Source organism: Balaenoptera physalus (genome assembly GCF_965194825.1).
Source record: "Balaenoptera physalus genome assembly, chromosome: 1".
Classification (NCBI taxonomy): domain Eukaryota; kingdom Metazoa; phylum Chordata; class Mammalia; order Artiodactyla; family Balaenopteridae; genus Balaenoptera; species Balaenoptera physalus.
Window position 1 is genome coordinate 135,930,398 of NC_138882.1, and position 26,450 is coordinate 135,956,847.

At 34.4% G+C, this 26,450-nt stretch overlaps 1 protein-coding gene across 5 annotated transcripts in view; it reads right to left on the reverse strand.

The window, feature by feature from the left end:
* LRRC7 (leucine rich repeat containing 7) overlaps positions 1-26,450 on the reverse strand; it is a 533,218-nt gene that overhangs the window by 204,866 nt on the left and 301,902 nt on the right. Inside the window, exon 8 of one of the 5 annotated variants that reach the window (XM_082418777.1) lies at positions 16,906-21,357. The exons of the other annotated variants lie outside the window; for them this stretch is intronic. Within the exon in view, the coding sequence (XP_082274903.1) occupies positions 21,351-21,357 (7 nt within the window). The 3' untranslated portion in view covers positions 16,906-21,350. Of the gene's footprint in view, positions 1-16,905; positions 21,358-26,450 lie in introns of those variants that run through there. 5 annotated transcript variants of the gene reach the window in all.

Genomic DNA, 26,450 nt, shown 5'->3' on the forward strand with positions numbered 1-26,450 from the left:
CTGATTTCATGATGTCTTATTGGAAAAATTTTCTTTCCTATAATTACGTATCTCTAATTTAATGTATAACATGAAAAAAAGATTCTGTATGAAGAAATAAACTTACAAGTAACCTCTCAAGAATAGCTTTAGTTTATATAGTAAGATAAACTTCTCCAGTGAAATAGATTAAAGTATAAAATAGAACCTTGTGAACAGCAATCAGCTGTAAGACAAATTCTGCACTACTCTAATTAGATTGAGGAGAAGGCTAAATTTCATTCCTCTCTCTCTAGTGTCCTTGGGTTTATGACGAGAACCAGTCATTCATTCACTCTGAACGTGAGTTTTCCCACTGGCCAAAAATTATTGTGCATTCCTAACTCATGACAATGCAGCAAAGATAAAACTGTACTTGTAAGACTTTCTGAACTCTTTCTGGAGAAACGGTGCCATATGAGCAGAAACCATGACGATTATCTCTGGGTATGGCCACACTTCAGGAACTGAAGCTCCTAGCTTGCACTGAAGCAGTCCAATCAAGAGGTAATGGGAAACATAATCAGCTATGAAGATGCTCATTTTCACTAGAATATGCTGCAACCTACATTATAAGCTCATGAAGAGATTTCGAATGCTACTGAAAAAATACTCAGGCACAGTTAAGCTATTTTAAAACTCATAGATAACTGAGCAGGGAAAAACAAGTTTCTTTCCTAAGAGACTCTTCACACACACACACACACACACACACACACACACACACACACACACAGTCTCATTGTTTCAGGCTCATTATTTCTTCCTATTATTCAATGAAAAAATTACAACCTGTCACTTTGGGCTTTGTAAATATTAATTCATGTACTTTTATGTAGATCTGGCCTTAGATTGTTGATAACCTGACTGATGTAAAATACAGAAACAACCCTGTGACTAAGATGTCGGAGAAATTGAACTTTAGCAGATAAAGGCCTTTGAAAATAATCTGCCAAGGTAGCCATGGCTGGTTTCCCAGGCAACTCTCGTTTCCTTTCCCTTTCTTCCTTGCCAGCAGTATCTGCCCTGCATCAGAGACTGGAAATCCCAAATAGTTATGAGGCAAACCTCCTCTGCAGCTAAGATATGAGCATATGACTCAGTTCTGGCCACTAGAACAGGAAGAGGAGGAGAAGAGATTCTGAGAGAGATCCTGAGAAAGATTTTTCCCCTTGGTTTAAAAGAGGGAGAGAGGCATGAGAACTTTTATACTTGTCCCTCTTTTTCCTCTTTTTTTCATGGTTGGATGAGAATGTGATGTCTGGAGTTGCAGCAGACACTATGAAACCATGAGGTAACAAGTCCAAGGATGAAAGCCAACACGCTGGGAATAGCAGTGTAGAAAAATCGAAAAAGACTGAGCTTTTGGTAAAATCATTAAGCTACCGAAACAAACTCTGGAACTGCTTATCTTGAGACTTTGTTATGGACAACAAAGTACCTATTATTTAAAAAGTCACTTTTACTCAGAATTCTGTTTCTTATTGCCAAAAGCATACTTCTAAATACACTCATTCTACTGAGCTATTAGGTACCTAAAAGAGCATCACATGGTTTGTTGGTGGCAGACGTAAAGTAAAAATAGGGGTCTTTTAAGGCCCAGAAGTGTCTGATACACCACACATTAAAAAAAATCCTGATTTATTAATTTGAGTTTTAGTAGATTTTAGGCAAAAAATATAAAAGAAATAGTTTTAACACTTTTGTTCTTGATTAGAAAAAAAATTTTGATAATACTAAGCTAGCAAAGAAATGAATATATTACTACTTAATTACATTAAGTACAAATGTGCTTTTGGGATCATGAGAGATAATGTGCATTGACATATACACACTAATATGTATAAAACAGATAACTAATAAGAACATACTGTATAAAAAATTAAATTAAATTAAAAAAATAGAAAATATGTATAAAAGTATTTGTATAGCCTTTGCAGCTTTAATTGATTTTATTTTTTTCTTCTGCTTTTATTGAGCTATAATTGAAATATAGCACTGTATAAGTTTAAGGTGTACAGCATGATGATTTGACTTATATACATCATGAAGTGATTACCACAATAAGTTTAGTCAACATCCATCATCTCATATAGATACAAAATAAAAGAAAAAGGAAAAAATATTTTTTCCTGTGATGAGAACTCTTGGTATTTACTCTCTTAACAACTTTCATATATAACATACAGCAGTGTTCATTATGTTAATCATGTTATGCACTACATCCCTAGTACTTATTTACCTTATAACTGGAAATTTGTATCTTTTAATCACCTTCATTGAATTCCCCCTCCTTGCCCCCTCATCTCTGGTAACCACAAATCTGATCTCTTTTTCTATGAGCTTGTTTGTTTTCTTGTATGTTTTTGAAGTATAACTGACCTACAACACTATGTTAGCTCCTGGTGCACAACATAGTGATTTGACATGTCTATACATTACAAATTGATCACCATGATGTCTAGTTACCATCTGTCACCATACAAAGATAAAACATTATTATTGACTGTATTCCCCATGCTGTACATTTCATCCTTGTTACTCATTTATTTTGTAACTAGAAGTTTGTACTACTTTCCCTCACCTATTTCACTCATCCTCCTGGTCCCTTTTCCCTCTGGCAACCATCTGTTCTCTGTATCTGTGACTCTTTCTGTTTTGTTTTGTTTGTTCATGTGTTTTATTTTTCAGACTCCACATATAAGTGAAATCATACAGTATTTGTCTTTCTCTGTCTGACTTATTTTATTTAGCATAATACCTTCTAGGTCCAACAATGTTCAAAGCAGTTTAAGTTTTTTCCTTCCTGCATTTGACTTATCAATATTCTAGTTTTCCATTTTGACAATTTCTTTTTCATAAATTATTCTGTGGGTTTTTGTATGATTTCTGATGTTTATAAGTTCAACTTTTCAGAAACCATGACTGTGATTCTATATATATTCTGTTTCATTTTTTATTACTTTATAGTTTCGAAAATATGGTAAAGATGTTAATATTTTTCAAGTTCGTATACCTCTTCACTTTTATGTTTATTATATCTTCAAAGAAAATTACTCCACAAATCTTTTTTTCTAAAGTCAGTTAATTAGAAAAATTATTTTTAATTATTATTATGATTATAAATTAAAATTATTAATTTTTCTTAATTTCCTAAATTAAGTTTCTTCTTAAAATAATATTTGCCTCAGACTCAACTAGATATTTTTTATTCTATGTATTTATTACTAGAGATTCTTCCCTTAGTATTTGAATGCTAAAACCTACATTACTGGTATATTTTTTCATAGTGTCTATCAATACAAAGAAATAAAATTAGCTTTTATTTAATAATTGGAATGATATGTGCTTTTAGCTGCATATGTTCACTTAAAATAGCAATTTAGGAACAAATTTCACTTAGGATAACTTTTTGATTGGTCTTAACCAGGACTAATTTTTTCCCCATGGATATAAATTGGCATAAGGATTATCATGCTAAAATATGATTATAACAATCAGTACTTAGAAGTTGTGAAATGAAATATAATAGGATAGCAATCAGAAATAACGGACTGTACAATAGAAACCAAATAGAACAATGGGTAAAAAATCAACTCTAGATGAGACCATTGTGAAATGTGCCTCATAATGAAAGCTCATTTCAATCAAAGAACTGTAAAAGACATTGAATTCTAATAGCATTATTTCTTATGGGTAATTATATTTATATAAAGGCAATCTTGCTTTAAAAAAGTCATAAGTTCAGCCATTGATTCTCAACATACTGTCAAAAAAATGATATTTCTGAACCTGAATTTTACTGAGGAAAGATTAACTTTTTGTCAATGTTACAAAACACTGAGCTAACTGCCCAAAGAGGAAGAAAGGTCTGATTCTTCATATCATCATTATCATTGTAGACAGAATAACAAGTTGACTATCTTACTTTTGTACTACCCTGATACTTCATTTTACAAATTCCTTGTAAATTATGTCTTTTAAATTCATTAACCAAACAATTCTTTCATTAATATAACAAACATCTCTTGAGCACATATCAGATGGCTAGGCTAAGGGCTGGCACTAAGATGTGGTCACTTCCTTCAGGTACCTCACAACTTAGTGAAGTGGACATAAAAACCTACAATTAACAATAATAATGGATAATATGAGATTTTTATTATGTGTTTAACAGTAATTCAAGGATTTACACAACAAAACACAGTCCCTGCCCTGATGGAGCTTATATTCTATCAGAAAATTAAGAAATTAAGTGATTTTGAAATTAATGTGTTAATTTATTATGCCTGGGATTCATGCTACCCAGAAGACGTCATGTTTTGAGAACTTGTAATTCAGGAACTGACCCAGAGATGGCTTCATATCAGATAATATTGAAATTAGGGGTTATGAGGTGAAGAGTTCACCAGATGGAGAAGGCAGAAAGGGATTTTCAAGCAAGGAAAATGACACGAGCATCAGCATTCTCCTAGGTATTAAAGTATTCGACATGTTCGGGAAATAGAAAAGTATTTTCTCAATAAAATTCTCAGCAACATGAAGGGACTCAGAGGACTTCTTTGTTCCCTTAGCGTTAAAGCCCAAAGAAGACAGAAAGTTCTTTCTCAAAGCAGTTCACTCATGGAGAAGACTGGTTCAGAGAATTATTCCCCTGTCGGGCCACAGTGGGTTATGTTCCCAGGGCAAACTGGACCTTCACACTGTGAGCAGAGCTCACAGGTCTTGCGGAAGGAGAACCATCAGTGCCAAAATAAGAAGATGGAGCCCAAGTCCCTTTAAGGAAAGGAAGGATTGATTGTCCCAATAAAGCAATGGTAGAAAGAACTTGCCTCTTACTTCTCTATTTCCTATTTTGATGAATGTTACCACTACTTCCCTTGTAGCCTAAAATAGAAACTTGGAAGCTATTCTAAACTTGTTTCTTCTCTATCACCTTCCAAATTAGTCAATTACAAGCACCTGTTTATTCTACCTCTGTTATATGTTTTGAATATATGTTCTCTTTTCATCCTCTCTGCCTGACCCAAAGAAGGCTTCATACCAAATAATACTAGAATTAGGGTTTAAGAGATGAAGAGTCCCTTAGCTCCTCTCACTTGTTAGTTTACTTACTTCTTGGTTTCACCTCTTTTACTTCTTGGACTATGGTGACCCAGGCCTTGTAACAGCCTCTTTGCTAGTCTGCCTGCCTCCAGTTTCAGCTTCTTCCAATCCATACTTATCATTGTCACAAGAGTAATCCCCCAAATAATTTGGTCATGTCATTTCTGGGCTCAGAAATCAAATTATTTCAGGAAAAGGTCCAAATTCCTCAACACTGCATTCAAGGAAATTATACTTTGACACCAGTTTACCTTTCTGGTTTTATTGCCTGCAAAACCCCTACACATATTATAATCTACAGCCATTTATAGTGTCCTAAATGAGCTAGGTTCTCTAATGGGAGCCATTCTCTGGCAGATTTATCTTTGGAGGTCATGAGACTGAATTTAGCCCTTTTAAATATATCTCAGAGGACTTCTCAGATTAAAAAATACAATTGAGAATAATTCAATTTTTATGAGGAGCAATTACTGGGGAAAATATTTGTTATGGTTTTGCCTCTTGAAAAGTATTAGGTTATCAAAAGAATATATTACCAAATAAACTGTTATAATTTTTATAGATCAAAAAAATACCAAAGCTTTTGGTTTGTATGCAACTAATATGAAGTCTCTCATGCGAAGCTGAGCAATAGAAATAATATTTAAAAATCTATGTAAGGGATGTAATGTACAACATGATGACTACAGGTAACACTGCTGTATGATATATATGAAAGTTGTTGAGAGGAAATCCTAAGCGTTCTCATCATAAGAAAACAAATTTCTTTTTCTTTTTTTACTTTTTATTTTTATTGCATCTAAATGAGATAATGGTTGCTAATTAAACTTATTGCAGTAATCACTTCACTATATATATATATATATATATATATATATATATATATATATATATATATCTCTCAAACCATTATATTGTACACTTTAAACTTACACAGTGATGTACTTCAATTATATCTTGATAAAATTGGGAAAAAATGAAAAAAAACTAACTGTAAGTGAGTCCTAATGTATCCAAATAAAAGGAAATAAAAAAATTCTATGTAAAGAAGCTTTCCTAAAACATCAGTGAAGTAGTAGGTAGAGCCTGTCACTATCTCCTAATTTAAGAGCTATTAAAATAGACATGGATTCTGAGATTTACAATAAGGACCCAGAAGTAATGGAATCTCTGTTATGGTGACTTCTAATTCTACATGATGTGTTCTTTTGAACTAATCAACACCACTTGGTCTTCTCTCTTCATATCAGTTCACAGGCAACCGACTCATCAATAATATCACTTCTTAGTTAGAGCAGGGGTTTTCAGACTATGGCCTGCAGGCCAAATCTGGTCCACTGCTTGTTGTTATATAGTCTACAAATTAGGAATAGTTTTTATATTTTTAAATAGTTGAAACAAATCAAAAGAAGAATAATATTTCATGACATGAAAATGATATGAAATTCAAATTTTTCAGTGTCCATAAATAAAGTTTTTTGGAACACAGCCATGCTTGTTTGTTTACATATTGTCTTTGGCTGCTTTTGTGCTACAATGACTGAGTAGTTGTGATGGAGACCCTATGGCCTGCAAAACTTAAATATTTGCCATTTGGCCTATTGCAGGAAAAAGTTTGCTGATCCCTAATTTAAAGTGACACATCTTATGGACTGAATGTTTGTGTCCCCTCAAAATTCATATGCTGAAGTCCCAACCCTCAAGGCGATGGTATTTGGGGGTGGGGCCTTTGGGAGGTAATCAGCTTTAGATGAGGTCATAAAGGTGGGACCCCACCTCCCATAATTGGATTAGTGTCCTTATAAGAAGAGGAAGAGAGACCAGAGCTCCCTCTTTCCCTGCCATGTGAGGATACAGCAAAAAGGCATAATCTTCTAGCCAGGAAAAGGGCCCTCTCTCGGGGACAGAATCAGCCAGCACCTTGATCTTAGGCCTCCAGCCTCCAGAACTATGAGAAATAATTTCCTGCTGTTTAAACCACTCAGTCACGTCAATCTGAGCTGACTAATACAATACTTAATATTTGGAAATTATAGGCTTGGTAATTTTTTAATTGGCTGCCCAGCATCTGGCATTTTGGTCATTTCCACTTTAGGAATCTTGGTAGGAGGCAAAGCTTACCTACTGAAAAGGGAAGAGCAGCCCTGACAGCTGACAGCTGGTAGCTAGCTTGGTTGCTACCACCAAACCATGGTATTTCCCTGCTGATCATAAGCAATTTCACAAAATTATCAGTTGAGGACTCTTCAGACAATGATGGAATAAAACAAAGACAAGTCAACTACAAAATCAGACCTGGATAGAGACAAAAGCAGACCTTGTGTTTCTATTACTATAAGGAATTACTACTTCTTCTCCAATGGCAACTCCAGCTACCCTCCATTCCCCTGGTCTCAAAGGCTAAAAAATGCCCAAATCTCCAATAACCAAATGCCCCACTTTCAGAGAATACCTGATCCCGAAAAATAATCACATTCTTAAACCTTCTCCAAAATCACCTAAAATCCCTCCTAACTCCCTCTTACTGAGGTGCTCCATGGTTTTCCATGGTATGCAGCCTCCCTTGCTGCAGCAATGAATAAACCTAATGTTGGTGAGTGAGTGTACATGGTGGTTTTTGGCTGCTGGGGATCAACATCCTTTTTAGAAGCCACATATCTGGTTTTCAAGTCTCTCTGGCATCAGTGAACTGGGGCCAGGGACTATGCAAGTCAGACACATACTCCCTTCTCGCCACAGAAGCTAACTGAGGAGAATTTATTATGGCTTGAGCAGCAGAGGCAGCAGCAGCGAGGGTAACACATTACAGGGTGATGGTGCAGTAGCAGTGGTCAGTACCCAGTGCTTGCAGGGTGCCAGTGCAAACTGTGGCATTCAGCATTCAGTGGTGGCAATGATGGTTTTATGCCACACTGTTCTTTTAAAAATTGCTTTTGCCTTTTTTCTAAGTTTCACTGGTTGTCTTATAGCCCGTTCTTTCATTTATTCAGTGTCCTATCATTAAAGTCTCTTTCAGCTTAAATCATGCAGAGTTGGTTATCGTGTGGCTAGTGAAGAACCTGTTGATACTGGAACAACGTTCTACATAGTATCCCCCTAAGCAACTTCAAGCATTTGATGACCGAAATATAACTCTCTAGTCACAAATGCTCTTCTAAGTTCCAGGTCTAATTTTTTTTATTGTTTACTGAACAGTTTTGAATATACCATATGAACTTCCAATTTATCATGTTGAAAACAAAATTAGTCATCTTCCCAGACCTCCTCTATTTCCTGCCTGTGAGTTGATACTACCTAAATCAGAAACCCATGACTCATTATTCACAAGTTCTATGGATTCTACTCTCTCTGAAATCTATTTCTTCTCATCTCTATGGTCATTGTCATAGCTCTAGTTCAAAGTTTTGTTTCTCCCATGAATTACTTTCATGGCCTCGATAACTGGTTACTGTGTCTTCCATTGTGCCCTCTATAACACACTCTCCACTTAGAAGCCACAGATATCTTTTAAATATGCAAATTATATGACAACAAATAAAACTTCCTTTGCCAGAACAAAGTTGCTCCTAGAATAAAAATTCACATGATACTGGCATGTTCAGAAATGCTCTTGAGTTATCATTTCCAGGATATGTTCAATCGGAATGTGTTATGGTGTCTGTGTTTCTGTCCAATAGAGATCCTTTTTGGTCTCTATTGTAAGCAAGAAGTGACTCTGCTAAAGGGATTTTTAAAAATCTCTGCCAACCCTGTAGCACCAAAGTGCCATGGTGTAAGTTGATTCTATGAAGCATTTATTTGTTCATTTAACAAATATTTATTAAGCATCTACTATGAATTAGGCCTTATTCTAAGATATAAGACTGTAGTTAAAAGTAAAACAGATAAAACCTCTGCCCTTGTAGAGCTACCATTTTAGTGGGAGAGATGTATGAGAAGGAAATAAACATAAATGTACAAAATAACATGTGGTGAAATGTGCTATGAAGAAAATAAAGCAGGGTGAGAACAACTGAGAGCATCTGGAGAGCTTCTATTTCATATAAAGTCAGAGAGAGCCACTGTTGGAAGTTAACATTTTATCCAAGTTCTGAAGGAAATGAAGAAATGTTATGACATAATGTAGTGTATATAAACACAGAAGACTATACTGTATAAAATCATGACTTACATAGTTAGACTGTCTGGGATTAAATATGAACTCTGTCACTTACAAGACCTTATAACCTTGGGCAAGATATTTAACATCCTTGTGCCTCAGTTTCTCCATAAAATGGGAACAATATGAGTATCTACATTGCTGGATGGTGCATCTTAAATAAGTTAGTAGATGTAAAGTGCTCAGAGCACATGGTAAACACTCAAAAATAGAAGTTATTATTATTTTGAAAAATGTATGGTAAAACAAAGAATTGAGATTAGGAGGAAAAACTTTTAATATCACACAATATAACCCATAATTTGTAGACAGTAGGGGAATCAAAACCTTCAGTAGAAAACAAATAATGAAGACTCAGAGGCTAAACTTGGAGCAGGTACACAAGAAACCAGAAAGAAAACTTATGTATCATTCATCCAAGTATTTGTTGAATACCTACTATGTACCAAGAACCATATCAGACAATGGACATGGAGGTAAGAAAGTTAGATATTACCTTCTTTTACAGAAATTTTTAATTTAACAAGAAAGACATACAGTAAAATAGTAATTACAGTAAAAGGTATAAATGTAATGGTATAGAATGTACAAGGAGGATATTATAGGAGTATATAACTGGAATAATAATAAGAGCTATGAAATAAAAAGCATACATACCAGATAACATATAGAAAATTATCTAGACTGAACCAAATGATTTCACTAGCCTCACTTTTACTTTAACTGTTAATCAAAGTGTAAGATACCTATAGGAGAGTATGTAGCAGAAGTGTAATGCTCACTGAATTTTCATATACTGAACTGGTTACCCATGTAATCAATATCAAGATGAAGAAACAAAATGCTTTCAGAGTCCAAAAGCAGTCTCCCTCATCCACCCTTTTAGACACTAATTACCTCCCAAAAGATAACCACTATTATAATTTCTGATAAGATAGACTAGTTTTGCCTCACATTATATTCTACATAAATGAAAACATATATATTCCTTGTGCCTGACTTCTTTCCTTAAACATTCATACAGAGACTTGTACGTGACCATTCAGAGCAGCCAACTCGTAACAGAGAAAAACTGGAAAAAAACTTTCAACTCAAATATCCATCAAGAGGGGAAAAGATAAAGAAATTGTGCTATATTTATACAATGGAATACTGTTCAGCAATAAAAATTGATAACCATTACAACATAGACAAATAAAATAATAATGCTCATTGAAAGAAGCCAGACCCCCCCAAAAAGATAATATACTCTAAGATAACATTTGCATAAAATTCTGGAAAATTCAAACTAATCTGTAGTGATAGAAAGCAGAACAGTATTTGCCTGGGTGGGGAGTGAGTAAGCAGTGCCATGAGGAAACTTTTTTGGGTGACGGATATGTTCATTATCTTTACTGTGGTGATGCTTTTGGTGGTGTATATATGTTTCAAAACTTATCAAACTGCTACTTTCAATATGTGCAATTTATTAGATATCAATTATACTTCAATAAAGCTGTTTTTTTTTTAAAAAAAGAAGATTTGGATACTTTACTAACAAATGTTACCAAAACTTTCCCGAATTCAATATGTATTCAAATCTCTAAAAAAAAATATCATCACATATCCTCAAAACTTCAGTCCAGTTTGAGTGGACTCTACCTTGCTGTGCCATGGTAATTAAGAACAGGACTTCTGAGTCAGGCTGCCAGGGAGAGAATCCTTCCACCTCACCTTACCAACTTTGTGACATTGGGTAAGTGATTTCTTTATGTTTCAGTGTCCTTACTTATAAAATAAGGATAGTACTAATACCTACTTCAGAGAGTTAATGTAAGGGCTATATGAGTTAATATATGTAAAGAATTTAGAACTCAATAAATATTAGCAATTATATGACCCATAAGAGTTAAATTCTAGTGCCTATATTAGGTAAAATTAAATGGCCAGTATTCCTTGCAAAATTCACTGAATTAGGCTTATTTCTCTTTATTGATCTAACCATTATACTGGCATACAAAACACTACTCGAATAGGCTTTTCTCTACTTTTCAAACCCCGTCTCTTGATATGCACAAGCCAATACATCCAACACAAATGAATCTCCTAGGATTTTGCATAATTCATCAGTTTCCATTCATCTCCCTGCTTTTGCGCATGATTTTCCTTGGCTAGAATATCTCTTCCACAGAACCAAAAACTCAGTGAAAGGACCCAATGTATCTTTGAAATTCTCAACACATAGTATAGTGCTCAATTGTAAGTTTTCAATAAATGTTGGGCAAGTTTTCCTTGATTCTAATTTTCATTCTCTTATTGAGTTTTCCGTCACTATGTTAAATACATTTATTTCTTGTGCCCTAAGCTTGGTATTAAAGGAATATACTGTTTTGCTCTTCTGTTAGAATTACTAAATGACAAAACTAGGACAACAGTTTGTAGATTGCTATCTCAATGTATCCATATTTACTGCTGTTTTTTAATCCTCTTTATTTCCAAGTCTTTTTTTTTTAAACAATTTTACATGCCCATATAAACCTGTTGATCCAGAGAGAAGACTGATGAGAATTACACTCTTCTGTTTTCCTAAAAATTTTCCAGTTTCTATTTGTTTCTATTTGTTTTCCTAAAGAGTAAAATGTATATCAATTATGTACACAGAAAAAAAGTTTGATTTCAAGCATGATCAATTTTATATTAAAAAGTAAATTTAGAAATATCTTAGAGTAACAAATGCTTTGATATTAGACGCTATGTAATTTCTATATTTACTTATATCAAAAATACCAAAAGCACATTGTTCAGTAATTACTATAGAAACATCCTGAACTACTTAACTGTATTCTGTGGTAATTACCATAGAAAAAATTTATATTTCAAAGTTTTACCAGTTTTTGTGAAATCCTTCTGCAAAGCATCAACTTAAAATGAAAATTGCAATTCTAAACATTTGTCCTCAAGAAAAAATATTATATAGAATTAATATACACCAATAAATAGCATAAGCTAACACAAAAATCAGTGCATTGTCTGTGGGGCTAAGAATATTATTTATATGGTGGCAAATAACATTAAAGTTCTTATTACCTGAATGGAAAATATCTTTTATGCCCTCCTTACCAGGTTAATGTGCAGATCAAAAAATTACTATTGAAAGCTTTGAAAAGTGTAATACACGTTCGCTGTATGAAGTATTGGTACCTTTACAATCTTGTATGTTAGGAAATGCTAAAGAAGAAATCACCTTGATTTTAAAAGGTTGGAAAGATAAAACTGATAGTTAAAGACACTCAGCCATAAATTAAAGGCAGGAACAAAACCTTACATTATCACAAATAAACTGACACTCATAACCTTATGAAACTCATTGATCATCTCCTTAATTTATCATTATGAGGACTGAATGATTAATCTGTGATTCCAGAACCCAAAACGTACCCTGATGTATTTTTTTTAAAACGGAAAACACCTCAAAAGAATAAGCAATTCTTGTCATATGTGACAAATATCTATAATCTAGAAGAGGCATTAATAGGATTTGATTCCTAATCAAGTACCTTGGAGATAAATCAATCAAGAACAACATCAGCACAAATAATTTGAAGTTGCTAAAAATATCATTTAAGCAGGACTCCAATCTGTACGTAAAACAGTGAAGTCAGTACATTATGGAGCACAGGAGGGAGAAATGGGTTTGAATCCAGGTTCTGCCACTTCCTACTCTGCTTCATTTCTGAGACTCAGTTTCCTCGTCAGTTAAAAAAAAAATGACAAGTCATACCTTACACTGTTATAAGGTTTAATAAAATAAGGTTCGTGGATAAAGAGCCTAGTATATGCACTAAATAAATACTTGTTCCCTTTCACTGTCAAGGAATTCAAGACCACTTATGGGCTAAAACAGTTTTGTCTAGATTACTGTTTTACTGGAGGGGAAGACAAAGACTGAGATGCAGTGCATATGACTTCATCTATCTTCAGTGCCAGCCACTCACAAGAGACTGAAAAAATGTGTACTGCACTGTGTTTAAGTACATCATTTGCTTTATTTATGAAATGTTGCTGTAACATTTATTTTCTCTTTTTTGAGTTTTTAACTGCTGCCTTAAATGCCAACTCTTCCTTATTACTCATGTAGTCAAAAATTTTTAGTAGCTGTCAGTTAGCCAGGACCACCTCAATCCACCTTTCAACTTTTACTTCCACTGCTCATTTTAACTTATCCAACTGTCAGCAAAATCAGGCCATTCTGTAACTATGCCCTGTATGTTCTTATATCTTTCATTTCCTCTGCAAGTATACCGCTGCTTTCTTCCCAATAGTTGAAATATAACTTCCCCTTTAAAACCTAGATCAAATGTTCTCAAATATGTCCTCCTTACCTCTCACTGGAAGTAATCTTATTTTCTTTAAGTATTTGGGGGGGATTACTTTTCTTCCTTTCTTTTCTTTCTTCTTCATTAGCTATGCATACTACTTGCAAGCCACCATTCTAGGTATTCTGGAGAATGAATAAAACAACATACCTGTCCTCAAGAAATCTACAATTTAGAAAAATGTAAAAAGGCAAGTACATAAATAAATAAGACAGAAAGACAGATGTATAGGCCTGATACATTGGAAGATTAAAGGATGGATAGTAAGAAACCAGTCAAGTAGGTGAAGAGAGAAGAGAAAGGGCAGGATCATTACCTTACTTAAAAGATATCTGCTAGGGGCTTCCCTGGTGGCGCAGTGGTTGAGAGTCTGCCTGCCGATGCAGGGCACACGGGTTCGGGCCCTGGTCTGGGAGGATCCCACATGCCGCGGAGCAACTAGGCCCGTGAGCCACAACTACTGAGCCTGCGCGTCTGGAGCTTGTGCTCCGCAACTGGGGAGGCCGCAACAGTGAGAGGCCTGCGCACCGCGATGAAGAGTGGCCCCCACTTGCCGCAACTAGAGAAAGCCCTAGCACGGAAACGAAGACCCAACACAGCCAAAAAAAGAAAAAAAAAAAAAAAAAAAAGATATCTGCTAAATTTTAGAATGATGGACTAAAACTATATTTTAGTAATTCAAATAAAAGTGACACCTATACAAGTACTCAACAATATTCTAGTAGCCTGAGTAATTGAGACTAGTGGCACATAAATATATTGATTTCACTGGGAGCTCTGATTATAATAGTTCTTACAACAGTTTCACAATTTCTGAATTAGATATAGGGAATGCCCTTAGAATTTAATTGTGTTGTTTTTATCACATATAATAGTACTTAAACACTAAGCAGAAAATTACACTTCCTCTGATTGCCATATCTCTTCTGTTCATTCAACAAATCTAACTTTGGACAAAGTACTCTACTAGCTACTGCAGATGCAAGGATAAAAATGTAGTCTTATCTTCAAAGAGCTCAAGGAAACAGACCCTAAAACAACTTATTATAATATAACATGACAACTTTTTAGCAATATTATATTTAAAGTCTTATATGTATATGTGGTAGAGTTACTACGGATGGGCAACCAGAGTTTTCACAGAGATGTTGACATTTGGACTGGACCTTAGTTAAAGTAATGTATGGAAGCAGAGCTATAGTCAATCAAAAACAGTATTAATGCAAGATACTTTATGTCTGGCTTTACAGATTTGTTATTGGTTACATTTGAAAGTGGCTGTGCCTGTTGTTGAGAAAATCCTGTTCAAATCAAATCATAAAGCCACAGAGTGAAGCCCTGATTTAAGGAGTAATCTGGAAGCAGTTTGATTTTGTCAACGTTTCTCTATTTTCCTTACATATGTCAAGAATAAACTACACTGATGAAAGTCGTTTGAATTTCACTTCCAAAAATGTCTCCCAATTTTATTTACTTTTCTTGGCCCTATTGTCATGGCATTCATCTTCTTTTTGCCAGATTATAGCAACTGGTCTCCCTGCTATCAGTATTCACTCTTGTAATACTGTTGTAAAGGATGCTTAAAGAAACATAGCCTCCAAATAGCAATTTCTTTCCTTGAGTTGTTTGACAGCTAAGAGGATCTACTAACTTGGTTCATAGCATTGTTTATTGATATTTTCCATCCTACTCTATAGCACACCAGAACTCCTAAGAAAAGCTTACTCTCTTACCCTATTATCATATTCACCCCATCTTTACCTTCGATCATCTCTTTCCTCAGTGCTGCATAAAATCCCACAGTCTGTACTCTCGATGTGTCATGTCCCCTCACCTCTAGCTTCCACACGAAGCCCACATGAGTACGAGTCTCCTCTTCTGGCAACTTTTCTTTAAAAGAATCTGCCAGTGACTTGTCTTTTCTCCTCTCAGAAAACAGAGGTTGGGGAAGAAAGTAAGTGGGAAAAGGGGGAGGAAAAATGCAAAAATCTCTATCTTATCCAAGTCCATTTTTATGTCTCTTTTCTTCCCCAAACAGAGTATGCAAATACTTCTCCTATGTCTCTGGACACCTCACAGGGGAATGGCAACTTCTTGTGACATAAGTATATTATTATTGGCTTTAATCTTGTCTCTTTTCAAGACCAGAGTTTCAGTTTTGCAGCTTGTGGACACTCATTACTCTAATGGAAGCAAACAGATCACACCAACGTTCAGGGTTCTGGACTTGTCCTATCCACCCTGGGCCATGTCAGGGGACCCTAAGTCTGCACCTTTGGAACTGAGTTCCAGTCCTTACCCTGGAATGGCTCCAGAAAGTCTCTAACTAGGACTGAGAAGTCTCTCTTTGCCTCCTGAGGCCACAGTGGACAAGGTCCCTTAAGGGGTCAGGCGTGGCAAGTTCACTTCTGGCTTCCCTGGCAATGGAGCCGGGGTTTCCAGGAAGGGAGTTCTCTTGATAGACCCTTGGGAAACCTGCCTTGGTAGCTTCATTTTGATGCTCCAACCTTGGTTCACCTGGTTCCTGGCCTGAAGCCAGTCATGACATTAAACCTGGACATCTTTGTCAGGCTCTCCTACTTAGTTACTTCTTTGTTTCTGAGCTTGTCCTTCCTGTACACCCAAGTGGTGGGCTATTCCGGCCAACACTTTGTCTTTTTATTCCATCAGCTGCACTGTAATCCTATGACTTTTTCTAGTAACTAGTAGTCCAGCAAGGCACTCTTTTTCAGCTAATGGGGTGGAGCTTGAAAGTAGATCCAGAGAAACTACCAGTAGCCTTCTCTTCCTGCAGAAAGAACTTTAATTTTTTTATGACTCGGGTGGCCTTATAATGCCACCTAAGTGTTTCTCCAACTGAACAGGAATTCTTAAACCAATCCTGCATTCTCTAAAAAATTACACTTCTAGTCTCAGTGTCACCAACCACATTGCCCCAAGTGGTTTTCCAAGGAAAATACAGCTTGCTCTAGATTCATTTGCCCCTTTACATTTTAACTGCCGAGGTCAGTCCGTCATGATTTATTGGCTTTCTCTAAGGTATTGTGTCCTTCGGAGAAGTGATTTTAATACAAGAAGCTAACAAGTTTGTGATATCGCTAGAGTTGTATCCACAAACAGGAAGTCCAAGGTTTACCCATTGCAAACCTTTAAGGTGGGGAGGAAATAGAAGTTCAAGATTTAGTCTTGAATGCATTTTATTAAAATATCTTGACATATTTTCTTCTACTTTCATGTGATTGTGAACCTCTGATTCTTCTCCTCTGATTGAACTCTCTTTCCATGCCATTCTGTCCTCACACTTTTGTGCCCTTTTGTCCCCCACATTTTGGCCAGGTTCACACAACATCCTTCTCATACATCTTGTTTTCCCAGTAGTCACAGTCTTTTGGGGGTGAAATACTGTTCTGTTTATCTCATAACAATCTGGAAGAAACCTCAAAAACATTATTCTAAGTGAAAGAAGACAGACACAAAAAGACTACGTATCATAGGATTCCATTTACATGGAATGTTCAGAAAAGGCAAATTTATAGAGACAGAAAGCAGAATAGTGGTTGCCTGGGGCTGGAGGAGGAACTGAGATCAGATAGATAGAGGATTGACCGCGAATGAGCAGAAGGGCTTTTGGTAGGGGTGACAGAAATGTGGAAAGCTGTGTTGTGGTGATAATTACACAACTCTGTAAATTTACTAAAAATTATTAAATTGTACACTTTAATGGGTAAGTTTTCTATTGTGTAAATACACCTCAATAAAGCTGTTAAAAAATATTCTGAGCATCTTTTGTTCTTTGCTTCCTTAGTGAAGAAATTGCCTATAAATCTTTACTTAATAAATTTTATCCCATCACTCACAAACCTATCATTCCTCTACTTAAAACCTTTCAGTAGAATCTCAACATTACCCACAAATGAAGTCTAACCGATGGCACATAGGCCCTTCATGAGATCTTTTCTATCTACCTCCTGGCTAGTCCTTCCTCACGCATGAGATTTTGCACATTCATTTCCTTGTGACATGCTTCCTCTTCAAGCAACACTCCTTCTGCCCACTTGTTAGATTCAAATTTATTGTTTAAAAGACTCCTCGGTTTCACCTCTTTTGTAAATTTTTACCTGGACTTTGCTGATAGGATCAAGCATTATGCTATACTATTGGGTTGGCCAAAAAGTTCATTTGGGTTTTTCCATAAGATGTTACAGAAAAACTCTAACGAACTTTTTGGCCAACCAAATATTTCTGTTCATTTGTCACTTTTCTATAATCCTATGCAACATGCTGTATTGCATGTAATGCTTTACTTGTCTATATTCCTTACCGATCTGTGATCTGTCTAACGGCAGGGGCTCTGTTGTACCTGGTGTCTCTAATGTTAATCACAGTGCTTGACACACAGTAGGCCCTTAACAAATGTTTACTGAGCTGGCCTGAATTAAAGGTTTGTATTCTCTTCAAAATTTGCCCAAGCACAAGAGATGACTATGAGTTCGGTTTTAAATGTTACATCCTTATGTATCATACAGCTGCAGTCAGAGCAAGTTGTATGTATTGGGTGAGGGGCAGGGGGAATTATTGGTTTTATAGAAGATTTTTACTTCAATGAGATTTTGAGCAACTGTGTAGTTTCCACAGCCTCAGGCTGTTCTAACCCCTTCTGTTCTGAACCTGTTACTTTTACTGTAATGACATCCAGATGTTATACTTTTGCCCTTCTAATATTTTCTGGTTTTCTGCCAATAAATATATATAAATTATCATTCTTTATCCAATTTATATTGATTGCTGTAGCAGAAGCAAATAATATAAAACTGACAACACCTAATATAACTTTGTTATGTTTTGTTTATGGCTAAAAATTTGAAAAATAATCGCATTCTTTTGTGACAAAATTTAGATCTGCCAGTTTTGCTCCAGGAAAAGTTGACTTGATTTAAAAGAAAATAAAAATGGCAGAAATCGTAGTTGGTAAAATTTGATATGAACAAAAAAATAGGGATGGGAGAGTATATGAAATTCTTAATAAACATGCAGGAACCTGTAATTTCTGAGAAACATAGGGAGATGTATTCTATTTTCTAAGACGCTGCTAAGAGCTATAAAAGTTGACTTCTCTTCATGAGATGTCAATAAGATGTTGAAAGGCAATTCAATATGTTGCTCAAATGGTGGCCCAGGTTCCCAGGAGGGACACTTATCTTACAAGGAAGGAAGGGGTTCTGTTGTAATACTTGGTATCCTGGAGAATGGGTAAGCACCTATTGTGCTGCCTTCTCCTTAAGAGTTATTTTTTGTTTTAGTCATTATTGTATATTTAGTCAAATTCTGGTTTAATATGCATATTCCACTACCCATGAATGTATAATCAATAGACTATATTTCTAAAAGATAGCTCAATAGATTACTGTTATTTCAATAATAACAAATGCACATAAACACATCTTATCCTTTTACCAGTTTATCTAGTTTAAAAAAAATATATATCTAGAGGCTAAAAATTATGTAACTTTATGAAATGAACACACTTAATATTTTTGTTAAATTGGTATATGTGACTCCTCTTAGCATAAAAGATTAGAGTGCCATAAACATTGTGAAGAAATTTATAATCACTTCCACTTGTTGGAACACTACAGTGACATAGCATGAACAGTGGGCAAAAACGAATCAAGTATCATATTCGGTGGTATTTGATTTAATTTTTTACTTTTGTAATCACTTCTGCTGATGCAGTTTTAAACCATTCCAACTTAATAACAATTATTTGTTACTTGTTAATGTCTTTTCCTTAAGAAAAGTTTCCTTTATCCTATATATACAAGGTCTCAATTGTAATATGTTATCATAAGACCAGGAATGCAACATGGTTTACTGCAGTTAGGTCACGCCACCAAAATAATTATCAAACAGAACTACTGCACTATGCTGCAGATTTTAACTGCAGCTCTGTAAGACTTTTAAAATTTAACAATGGAAAATCCAGTTCCTTACTTGGAACATGATAGAGGCAGAAGTATTTCTTAAATACTTTAAAGCTACTTTCATGCAGAATGTTTTAAGTAATCTTGAAAATGGCATTTGAAGGACATGATGAGAGCACATTATAAAACTATACTAAAGTAGCACAATTTGTTCTAAAGCAGAGTCAGAGATTTACTTTTGTGTTCTTAGAAGAGCAACATACCTTTCAATATACAGTTTCTAGAGACATATGCAATACATTGTGAAAATGACAGAAGTCAATGAGTATATGACACACAGCTAAAAACTATGTTGTACAAACTCAATTAAGTAGGTTTATGAATTTTTACATAAGATCTTTGTAAGTACTCATGGAAAAATCAGTATTTACACAATTTTAACTAAAAAAACAACATCCACTTTCAAATATATATGTACTTTTTACAAAGGTCTATGCATTTAGGGCCATTATTTTATAAATTCACATAACTAAAATACATTAAGACAGAATGGAAATATTCAGAAAAGTACATTTCAACTCCATAGTGTAGATCTGGCAAAAAATGACAATTCGTAATTTCCTAAATAAGAAAATAAAATAGAAAAAAACGAAAAAACAAAAATAAAAATACTATTAAGGTCAATGTATCTCTCCTGCTCATATCTGGTTTATGCAAAGAATGTTCAAATTATATTTAATCAAGCAATAGTTCCAAAAGAACTAGTATAAATTCTTTGTATTTTGCCTTGTTCCAAAAAGGAGTGAAGATGGGGTGAAGAATGAATTTGTTGTACTGCCCCAAGATGAAGATCTCTGGATGCTGAATTTCAAACTCTTCAAAATTTCAATATGAAATATATCCTACTTTTCTAAGTCAAATGTATAAAATGTTAAAAGCAAATGCACCCATTGTGTCAACTGTTATTTATTTTGCAAAGACATCATTACAGAGGCTCATTCTACATGCAAATTGAAATGTTATAAGTCATTGAACTGTATACATAAAGCCAATGTGGTTAATTAACAAATGTGTTTTATAGCTACAAAATAACTATTTCACATTAAGTTACATAAAATGAAAGGATATGTAAAACCAATCAATCACTGGTCTTTCATATTTTGACTGGGACCATCTGGTAATAATCTTTCACTTTGCAAAATAAGTTCACAATGGAACATCACTAGGCGGTCCACACAGAAAACCTGGGCAACCCTATTCAGTCTCTGAAGTATATAACTGACTAGAGAAATTCTCTTATTTACTTCATTAGGATGTCTTTTAAAATGATGGTTTATTCTGATCTAGTCAAAAAAAATTCTACGAAAATTATATGTGACAGCAGCTTTATATAAACTAAGAGTGAAATAAACTGGACAAAGATAGGAGTATTAATGTTTTTCTGAGACTGATAAAATTTCATGTTAATTGAAAGTTAAGGCAACTGAACACACTTGGAAAAAAAATCAGGTTGCTCTATATTAGTCAGAAATGTTATTGTTAAGCTTTAACAAAGACCAAACATTTTGCATAACACTAGGCAGTAAGAAGGCAGCCCCCATCAGCAGGCAGCACACCAAAAATGTTTGGTTTCATAATACAGTTTGGGAGAACTACCTCTACAAAGTCTACTCGTGCTGATGCTCCTGATGCTGCCATTTCTGGTGCCCGAAAGCTGCTGCCTCCACATCCTCTGTTGTAGGTGTCACTGTATAGTCTCAGGCGATTGGGCAAGGGGCACACTCTGGATCTTCAGATGCTAAGATGAGAAAAATCAATTTCAATGCCCAAAAGATGGAACTCCTAATGCAGAAGGCGACTAAAATAGTTACCAATTGGTCTACAGTACAGGGAGGTGAAATGTTTGTTTGTTTTCATATAATTCTATATAAATAGGTTATAAACAAGATTTTCATAAAGTGGTACAGTTCTAGGATTAGACAAGTACTAGATAGGATAGAAACAGAAAATCAGACTGAGTGGTATTTGACAGGATGACTAAAAATATGCATATTTCCTAAAAGAAGAAAGCAAAATATTCATATAAAAATCATTGCATAATAAACCAGTCTCATGAAAATAACTTGCTTAAACTTTTATTTCCAAGGTTATTTCTAACCATTTAAATTAACTCTACAATAACAAGCATTATTGATGTCTGCTGTTTAAGGCAGAATACAAATGAGCCCATTGGTATGATACTCTGAGTTTGTGTCCCTTTTTCTCTCTGAAAATAACAAAATTTGGTTTATGAATGTCCTCTGTTAAATAAAATTTTCTTCTCAAATTTATCAGTTCCCATCATATGTAGAATAATTCAGCTTAATCTATAGTGTTTAACAAAAGCTCTTATATGAGATAACAACACTGAAGAAATCAGTGAGATACAGAAGGGAACATACTGTAAAAGAGTACATTTTATTATATTAAAAGAATTTTGAGTGAAAGAATGTTTTGGGTTGTAAAAAATAATCATTCCTTCTATTTATTTTTTACTAAATATTTAAAAAACAACTTTTGCCCAGTATCTTCATGTTTTAATAAAAACATGTGAAATTTGTATCTTGAAACATATTTTTTAAAAATAATTGATTTGATTTTTTAAATGATATATGCATATATGAGAACAAAATCATTTACAAAGTATTTACCATCTCTGGAAACACAACAATAGCTCAAATTAATATACAATGACTTTTGAATTAAATCAGTAAAATAACCATCTTTTTTATTGTAAAAATCGGCATTTTTATGACAGTCATTTATACAGCTTGTGCACCTGAATCCACTATATATGATATACTGTAAAGTGACAAATGATCACAAATTATAACGACAAACTCTTACTGAACATAATTTTTCAGCAGGAGCCATCCTGAATCAATTAATCACGCTACTACTCTACCTTAATTTTTCTCTCCTTTATTTCCAGAAAAGCCACCAATCGTATATTTCAATTAATCTTATACATATACATATTTCACTTACAACTTTGATGTACATTTTATTCAAATTAATTAAATGCTACAATTTTACTAACATATTTAAAAATTGGATATGCTTAAATAGCAAAACAAAGCAAATTATGTTTTCTCAGATAAATGCAATTATGGTTATACATAATATTAAATGATGATTGAATAGTTTATCTGCATTAGAAATTTCTCTTTGCTCCAGTTAGACTTACATTTTCAATTAAGAAAATAAAAACATAATCTTACATTACAATATTTTTGCATACAAATGAAATTAATGCACATTAATCTTAAAGCATTTTCATAGTAGAAAGAAAGAACTAGAGTCTTCAAATCCATATGATTATTAATTACATTGGAACTTGACAAATGTTCTAAAAGTTGAACAATTCAATGCTTACATTAGGTAGATTAAAAATGCACATAGACTGAGCAAAAATTACCTATTTGCAAGTTTAATTGGCAGGCAATGCATACACAGATTATTTGTGAGGATATTTTGTCTCAGATTCTGCTACAGTTTTAGTTTTATTTATGTATTTTTGGGTATAATATTAAATAGTTATTTAAAGAGGTGTTTATGGACAAATTGATATAGCTATTCCACAACATTATCTTAACTCTCCCAATATATGTTTATTAAGTTCACATTCTTAATTTAGTGATAGAAGGAAAATATCAGCATGTGCAAAGTGTTACAAAGAATGTTATAATTCATATTTCATATATACCAGTATACTTTATAAATTAGATGAGGATAATTCTATATAGCTCAAGTTCAAGCTCAAGTTGAATATAATTGTGCACTTTGTGTATTTTTCTTAGATAATTTGAAATATGCAACTGGACATCTGCCAAACTCAAAACAATGAAATCTTAGTGTTTTGTTTCAGATCTTTCTGCCTTATCATTTAACCTTCCCATAGGGCATATAGATTATTCAAGAATGAATTTGTTTAACAGAATAGTAATATAGCAGTGAGTAATCTCATCCCACTATTGAACCAGCCAAAATTCAACACCAGCTGAAAGCTTAAAGTATTACAGCACACAATTTGGCTTTGAAGATAGTGAAGCTAGGGCACAAGTACAAATCATTTTCTTTAAACATCACAGTGATCAATAGATAAATCTTTATAATGGCAAGTGACATTTTATTCTTTAAATACATTGCATAAAATTTTCCAACCTATGTGTCACTTGCAGTTATGAGATTATTAAAACTCAATGAATTAAGAATGTGCTTTTATTACAAAATGCAGTCATCTAACAGAATGGTCTTTAGCTGACTAGTAAGAAAATTTAAAACATATATTATTTTATATAGAAAAGTTGAATTAATAAATACAACTGTGTCCAAGCTAAATCAGCTTATGAAATTCCTTTGCTTTAAAATATTCCATATAACATTTTGAAATATTTTGTTGATATGCTAAGGTATTTCAAAGGCACTTAATAAATAAATGTAAGAGTGTTTTATCTATGGCCTCCAAGTCACTACAGGATTGCATTAAGAGATAGAAAAGAGAGGGAGTGACAGATTCTGTCTGGAGAATTGAATAAATAATTCTAAGAGATAATCTGTGATCTAAGTCTTTATGTTGCAATAAAAGATTACCATACAGTGAAAAAGAGGGAAATCTAGGCACAGGGCATTACATGTATGAATTTATTAAAACTTGAAAACAAATAACTTATTGGAAACAGTGAGATATTCTTTCCTGAAGAAGCTTAATATGGAGAGGATTGTTAAAAGATGAAGCAACTTGTCACGTGTCCTTACATACTTATTTCTATACTTCACTTTTTTTGTTCAACCATAAAGAAGGTGTTTCGGGTGAAATTCTTACTTGTGCTCTTGATCCTGAACCCTAGCAACATTTTCTAGGAAGCACCTGGCTTAAGTTTTCTTCTCTTTCTTCTTCAGTGTTATCCTCTCCACATTTTTTTCCCCCCTTGGGCTGCATGCAATCTACATCTCTGCTGCCTCCTCTTCCATGTACACCTTATGCCTAGCTCACGTCCACATTTATTTCTTGTTCATTGAACTAAAATTTATTGAGCATCTACTGTGTTCCAGGCAATGTACTAAACAAAGGAGAGCAAGATGGGTTGGTCTCTGTCCTACTTTCTTCTCTTCTGAAAAGGGTAGTCTATTTTACTTCCTCACCATTCACTCACTAACCCACAGCTCTCTGGAATTCTAGTTCTTCCAAGTTAATAAAACTGCCTTACTTTTAGGGAGTTAGTATTACTAGTGGTTAATCATGCCAGTTTTGGTGACAGAAAGAAGTCTAGAGCTGACTTCCACTGATCTACTGCTGTCTGTTGATCTTGAGATAGTACTTTGACTTTCCTGAGCCATTGTTTTCTTAATCTGTAAAACAGACATAATAACCCTTCTCTCAGTCTTAAGTGAAGCTCAAAATGAAATATAATTATATGCTTTATAATGCTTCACCCAGTGTCTAGCACATAGAAGTTCAAGGAATTGTCGTTAAGTATCCACGTCCAAAAGTCCGTCTAATTCCAAATCCAACTAACATTTCTCAGTTTTTGTCTTTAGGGTCACAAAGCTCTCTTTGACTATTGATTATTCCCTTCATCAAAGCTCTCTGCTTCCTTAGATTCTATGATGAGGCACTCTTCTGCTTTACCTCACATTTTCATGTCTCCTTCATGGGCTCATTCTCTGCCTGATCTATAAATGTTGGTTTTCTCTTTGAAGTCCATTGCTCTCATCACTCAGATACACTGATCTGCTCCCACTGTTTCAAATAACATATGTACTAATGATGCCCAAATCCAGAATTCCATCCCAACAATCTGTCTTTGAGCTTCAGATTCCTGTATCTAACTCTATACTAGGTATAGAATTGAATCTTCCCAAATTGAATTCATTATTTCCCCTCTAACCTAGCTGCTCTATCTGGAATTATTATGATTACATGTGTTTTGCATTCATTGATTTATATACATTCACTGTTCTAAACAACATAATGATTTCTTGCCTACATTATTAAAACAGCCTGTTCATCCATCTTTTCTCCCTCAAATCCATATTCCACATGGTTAACAAAGGAAATTTAACCATATCACTCTCTGTTATGTACTGAATTGTGTCTCCCCTTCCTCCAAATTCGTATGTTGAAGTCTTAACCCCTGGTAACTCAGAATAGGACTGTATTTAAAAATAGGTCTTTAAAGAGGTCATTAAGTTAAAATGAGGTCACTAGGGTGGACCTTAATGTAATAAGGACACCAGTTATTGGTGTTCTTATAAGAAGAGGATATATGGACACAGATTTATGGAGGGAAGACCATGTGAAGACATAGAGAGAAGTCGGCTCTGTGCAAGTCAAGGTGAGAGACCTAAGAAGAAACCAGCCCTGCTGACACCTTGATCTTAGACTGCTGACCTCCAAAATTGTGAGAAAATAAATTTCTATTGTTTAAGCCAGTCTGTGTTACTCTGCTGTGGTGACCCTAGCAAATGAATACACTACCCTGTGTATATATGTCTTTAACAGATGCTCAGAGTACACTGGGTAGAATCTCAACATAACAAGCTGTCATAGGGCTAACACACCTTCCTATCTAGCTTCCTTTCTGACCACTCTCTGACATCATGAATGTTTCAACAACCCTCAACTGCTTACAGATCCCTGTGCACACTGTATTCCTCACTTATGTACCTCTATTACTGTTATCCTCTTCATCCGGTTAATTTCTATCTAGACCTTTAAACTAAGCTTAATCATTATCTTTCCAGGAAGCCATCCCTTAACCTAAATTGATTTTTGAGTAATGCACATAGAAAACTTATAAAATATAAATAAATAGAAAGATGGGGAAAAGTCATCATAAATGTTTAACC